Source organism: Echinops telfairi, unplaced genomic scaffold (genome assembly GCF_000313985.2).
Source record: "Echinops telfairi isolate 266 unplaced genomic scaffold, ASM31398v2 ScPeMD7_2291;HRSCAF=2852, whole genome shotgun sequence".
Lineage (NCBI taxonomy): Eukaryota > Metazoa > Chordata > Mammalia > Afrosoricida > Tenrecidae > Echinops > Echinops telfairi.
The window spans coordinates 29,636,696-29,642,896 of NW_022106189.1; the positions used below are offsets into that span (position 1 = coordinate 29,636,696).

The following is a 6,201-nucleotide window of genomic DNA, read 5'->3' on the forward strand; positions in this document are numbered from 1 at the left end:
GCACCCGCTTCCCCACGTGGTCTTGTGTCCGAACCCCATTTCTTTCGCGCCCGCAGCGGCCCGGCGGAGGGACCTGGCTCGGGGTTCCAGCAGCCAAAGACACCCCCTCCCCAGGTGGGAGCCGCTGGGGCCTCGGGGTGGGGTGGGGGGTGGGGACACCCAGCATGGGGCTGGACGCCGAACCAGCAGAGTGGGTGCGTGGAGAGTGGTGGGCGAGGCAGCTGCTGGGTGAAGGCAGCCTGCGGGGCTGGGTGGGGCGCAAGGGGACCCCGCTAGCAGAGGGACCGCGTGGCGCGTGCGTCGGCCTTTGTGGCGCAGCGGGCCAAGCGCGGCCTCCGAGCAGAGGTCAGTGGGCGCCAGGCTCTCTTGCCGACCAGGCTTGTCGGGGAGCCCCGGGGAGAGGCTGCGCAGCCAGTGGCCAGCTCAGGACTCGGGGTGAAGATGGCCGACAAGGCCAAGGGCAAGGCCAAAGCTGAGGAGCGGAAGAAGGGCGAGAAGAAAGGTGGCGAGAAGAAAGGTGGCGAGAAGAAAGGCGAGGAGAAGAAAGAGGACGAGAAGAAAGAGGACGAGAAGAAAGACGACGAGAAGAAAGACGACGAGAAGAAAGGCGACGAGAAGGAAGAGGAGGGGGGGGAGGAGCCCCAAAAGACCAAGTCCCCGCAACCCAAGAATGAGGTGGGCACCCGGAAGAAGTGCCGCCGGTACCGGTGGGAACTCAAGAGCAGCAACAAGGAATTCTGGGTCATAGGGCACGGCGAGGTCAAGTTCCTGGCTTTGGTGAGCAGACTGGCTGGCCGGTGGGCGGGAGTGGGTGCACCGGGATCCAGGGGGCTGGGGCTGGGGGCGCAGAGGGTTAGGGTCTCCGCAGCTGGCTCAAGCGCGCGTCTCCCGCCAGGGCTGCCTGATCACCGCGCTGATCCTGTTTTCGGGCTTGTCGGTGCACCCCGTCCTGACGCTCATCGTCACCATGGAGATGGCCATCCTCATCTTCTTCATAGTCATCTACTCCTTCGCCATCAACAGATACATGCCCTTCATCCTGTGGCCTGTGACAGTAAGCCCTGGGAAGGGCCTTGGGACTTGGGCCTTGGTCCCAGGGAACAGGAGCATGCCTGTCTCTCCCAGAGAGTCATTTGCTGGGGGACCGGGCAGCTGCAGCTCGAATGGGGCGGGTGGGAGAAGACCCTGAGGCCCAGCTGGAGGGCAGTGGGGAGGGGAGAAGGGGGGCTTTTATCCAGTGGATGAGTAAGCTCAGAGAGCCTGAGATATTGTCCTCATGGGGGGTGGGGAGTCCCCTGGCTGTTCACCACTGATTCCCAAGATAGCCCAGGAAGGTCCCCACCCCCCGGATTCAAAGACCAATATCTCCACAAATCAGTTCAGATAAAATGAAAGCTTTTGTTATTTTTTAACCTCTTTTTTTTTTTTTACTGTGAACTGGTTGAAGGCTTACAGAACAGATGGATCCTCTTACACTCAGCAGTTCATACTGAACTCACCCACTGCAACACCCTCTGTGCCACCCACCCCTGACCCCTCACCCCCTTATCTTACTTCCACCTTGTGTTAGCTGTTTCCATTCCTCTGCCTTCCTCACCCTCAGAACCATGTCCCTGGGCAAACGCTACCTTACTGATCTTGAAAGGACTGCTGGTGGTGTATTGGGGCAGGGCAAAGGAAGACTCTCTCCCAGACTCAGAAACCCACAGGCAATCCTACTCTCCCATAAGGTCATTATGAATCAGAACCGATGGGTTTTTTAACTTAAATGGCTGATTCCTCTAAGTTCTGTTCCAGACCTGAGAGGTGACTAAGGGCTATAGTCTCCATGGCCAGCAAGCTTAGTCTGTTTTACACGGTTTTCCTCCCTCCCTGTCCAGGACCTTCTAATGAGGTCCCTTTCAGACCAGTCAGTGATGGCCAGTGGGCACCATCTAGTAAGACGGAGGTGTTTAAACCTCACTTCGCATGTTGCCTGAGGTCTGCAGCGACTACCCCTCTACCGGCATGGGTCTGGTGGAATGGGACTGAGACCGGCCAGCTCCTGTAACAAGGAACAGAAGTCATCCCTCAGGGGACTGCCGGAATATGGAATGTACAGTCGTGGGTGCGGTGCCTGGGGATGAACTTGAAGCCCTGCCCTTCACCAGCATAATCACAGGGCACACCAGCCCAATTCCTGGCCAGGGGGTGAGGTCTCGGGGCCCTGGGCTCACTGCATGTTAACAGCATGCTTCCAGGGCTCTACGGTGGCCAAGTCCCAAATGTCCCAAGTCACTCTGCTCTTAAGTGGCAGAAAAATGATTCAAACACAGCTTTGTCAGGAGTCGAAGCCCCTAGTCAGCCTCCGCCCTGCTCCCTGTCATGAACTACTGGGGCTCAGAGAAAGAGCTGGATCAGGGGTTCGGGGAAAAGGTCATGCCCAGCAGAAGGCAAAAGGGCAAATGGAGGACAAGCCTCCAGCTAAGAAGCCTGAGAAAGTGTTGGTCATTCCAGCAAGATGGAAAAACAATAAACCCGACATTTCTCCTGCTGCACTTACCCCCACTGCACTGGGTACATCTGCTCCTACCCAAGACCTCTTTCAAAGTATTGAAAACCCATACTCTGGGGACCGGTGGACACCTGACTCAACCCCCATGGTGTTTTAGTCACCTCATTGCCTGTTGGACATTGAATAAGGAAGCCAGAAGAACTGATACATTTGAATTATGGTGCTGGCGAAGGGTCGTGGAAGCACTGTGGACTGCCCGCATTGAAAACAGATCCGTCTTGGAAGAAGCACAACCAGAGTGCCCCTTTGAGGCAAGGAGGATGAGATGATCTCATGTGCTTTGTCAGGAGAGAGCAGTCCTAGACAGGGACGTCACGTTTGGGGAAGCAGAGAGGCAGAGAAAAAGAAGGTGGCCCTTGATGAGATGGATTGACACAGTGGGTGGGAACAATGGGCTCAAACAAAGCAATTGTGATGATGGGGCGGGGGGCAGTGTCGCTGTGAGTCAGAACCCACTGGACCGCACTAACAGCAGGAGCCCTGGGGTGTAGTGATTTCAAGTTGGGCTGTGATCCATAAGGTCATCAGTACGAGACCACTAGCCCCTCCAAGGGAGAAAGACAAGGCTCTCTACTCCCATCAGCAGTTATTCTCTCGGAAAGTCACCCGAGGCAGGTCTCCCTTGTCCTGTAGGCTCACCGTGAGCCAGCATCAACTTGATGGCAGAGCGTTTGAGAACAACTGCACCAAGCACTTACCCCAAAGACTCAGGGAATGAGACCAATGGCGTTTGAACTGGATGGTTGAGCTGGCAGAAAAGAACAACAGAGGGACCCGAGATGCAGGGGGCGAGAGGAACAAGGAGCACTGAGAACAAAAATTGCCGACCTGGGGTGCAGAGGGCCCAGGGGCACTGTCTCTCCGGCTTCCTGCGCTCTCTGGGTCACATGATCAGGTCTTATCTCCAAGCAAAGTGGGACTGGGCCTGAGACCCCTGCATAAAGCCTTGAAGAGACTGCCCTCTCCCCCCAACACACACACACACAAAGGATCAAGAAAGCATGTTCCTGATCTTGAAGTGAAAACAAACCCACGAACCATAAAGTTCCCTGAAAAAAACAGAAACACTGGATCTGCCCTTTGTATGGAGTTAGAATTACCGTTTTTATTACCTGTGGTCTAGAAACCTTCTGAGTGGGGGTGGGAGGGGGCGCAAAAACAAGTCAAACTCACCTCCAAGTCTCTGAGAGCCTTCGGTGGGAAAAACAAACAAACCTGTTACCAGGTATGAATGCATAATTTGATTGAACTTATGCTTTACAATTCCCTGAGTAAGCAAATGTAACAAACAGAAATACTAGGATCCCAAGAATACATCTGTCCTATTCTGTCATAGAGTACAAGATCTAAAATTTTAAATATAGTTATTAAATAAAAATGTCCCCCAAAAGTTCTGATAGATGCCATGACATAGATGAGCCTTGAAAACATTGAGTCAGACACGAAAGGACAATGTGGATTAAATTGTGTCCCCCCCCCACCACCAAATATGTGTCGACTTGGCTGGGCCATGATTTCCAAGATCTGGCAGTTACTTACGTAACAGGTCAACGTGATGTGATCTGATAAGACCAGCCAGCCAGTTGTAAGGGAATTAGGATGGACTATAGCACACTTGAGGCCTGGCTAGTTTGGGAAACTCACGGGGAAGTTCTACTCTGTCCTGTAGGGTCACCATGAGTTTGTTTTTTTTATAACACAGGTACTCAGGTCACAACTCTGATCTGATCAAAGGGAGTTTCTCTGAGGTGTGGTCTACATACCTTTGATCTTACAAGAGACCAGAGGAGGGGGAAGCAAGCAGACAATGAGGGGTTTCAGTACCATGAAAGAAGAACTGGGAGCAGAGCATATTCTCTGGATCCAAGGTCCCTAGGCTGAGAACCTTCTAGACCCAGGGGGATATTTATGCCAAGATACATGGGGAACTCCAAGAAACAGATGCTGAAAAGAGACAAGGTCCTTCCTAAACTGAGTCAATAGAGAGACTTCCCCTAGAACTGACACTCTGAATTCAAACTTAGAGCCGTCTCAAGATTTACTTAGAGCCGACTGTCGATTTACTGGATGCAACGCCTCGTAGATCCAAGCAAAATTAAATCCTTGACAATTTCAGTTGTTTCTCTGATTATCACTATGTTACCTACTGGTCCAGCTGTGAGGACTGTGGTTTTCTTTACACTGAGTTTGCAGTCCTTGGTCTTCATCAGCAAGTGCTTCGAGTTCCCTTCACTTTCAGCACAAGGTTGTATCATCTTCATATCAAAGGTTGTTGACAAGCCTTCTTCCAATCCTGATACCACATACCTCTTCAGATAATCCAGCTTCTCTGAGGAATTGCTCAGCATACAGATTGAATGAGTATGCTGAGCAGATACAACCGTTGACACACCCTTTGTGATTTTAAACCAGGAAGTGTTACCTTGCTCTGTTCACACAACTGCCTCTTAATCCATGCACAGGTTCCAAACGAGCGCAATGGAGTGTTCTGGAATTGCCATTGTTCTCAAAACTCTCCACAGTCTGTCATGGTCCACGGAATCAAATGCCTTTGCAGAGTCAATAAAACACAAGGACCAGCTTTCTGGTATTCTCTGCTTTAAGCCAAGATCCATCTGATGTCAGCAATGATACCCCTTGTTCCACATTCTCTTCTGAATCCAGCCTGAATCTCTGGCAGCTTTCTCTCAAAGCACTATTATTGCAACCACTGTTGCAGCTCAAGGCTTGAATTTCTTGAGTTCTTTCCGTTTGAGATAGGCTGATCACGGTCTCTTTTTGGTTGTCTAACTCTAGGTCTTTGCACATTTCTTGACAATACTTTACTTTGTCTTCTCAAGCTGCCCTTTGAAAGTTTCTGTTCCGCTCATCGATTGCGTCATTTCTTCCATTTGTCTTAGCTACTCTATGGGTAAGAGCAAATTTCAGAGTCCCTTTTGACATTCACTTTGATCTTTTCTTTCTTTCCTGTCTTTTTAAAGGCCTCTTGCTTTCTTCATATCTTGATGTCATCCCACAGCTCCTCAGGTTTCTGTTGTTAGTGTTCAGTGCATCCAATCTGTTCTGGAGATGTTCTCCACATTCAGGTGGGCTACACTCAAGCTCATGTTGTGCTGTTTTGCCTGCTGTGGATATTGTTGTTGATTTAATTTCTCGAGATGGGCTGTGTAGCTAGAGGCAATGTGTTTCTTTAAAAATAGAAATTAGCAAATATTTCCAAGTCCTTATCCTTCTGACCTAAATATTGGTCTGAGTGGCAAAAAAAGGAAGAAAAGTAAAATGGAAATGGACTTGGAGCCTTTAGTGACAAATTCATTTCAAACATAGGGGAAAATAATTAGAACTTGGACTGTACACAATATGAATCTAGGAAAATTGGAAGTTGTGAAAAATGAAATGCAACCCACGAAGACTGAGATCTGAGGCATTAGCAAGCTGAAAAGGACTGGCATTGATCATTTGGAATCAGATAGTTACCCTGTTTCCCCAAAAGTAAGACATCCCCCGAAAAGACCTACTTAGTTTTGCCTCTCACTGAAATATAAGGTATGCCCCTGAAAATAAGACCTCTCCAAAAATAAGGCCCCCCAAAGCTACCATAACTCTGGACTGTAGTGGCGGGCGCCGCCGTGCAGCTCACTGTTGGC

General features: G+C 50.4%; 1 protein-coding gene across 1 annotated transcript in view; it reads left to right on the top strand.

Moving 5' to 3' along the window:
* Positions 1–441: 441 nt before the first annotated feature.
* Positions 442–6,201, top strand: part of CMTM2 (CKLF like MARVEL transmembrane domain containing 2) — an 11,418-nt gene continuing 5,658 nt past the window's right edge. Inside the window, exons 1-2 of the mRNA XM_004704856.1 lie at positions 442–777; positions 896–1,054. Of these exons, the coding sequence (XP_004704913.1) occupies positions 442–777; positions 896–1,054 (495 nt within the window). The remainder of the gene's footprint in view (positions 778–895; positions 1,055–6,201) is intronic.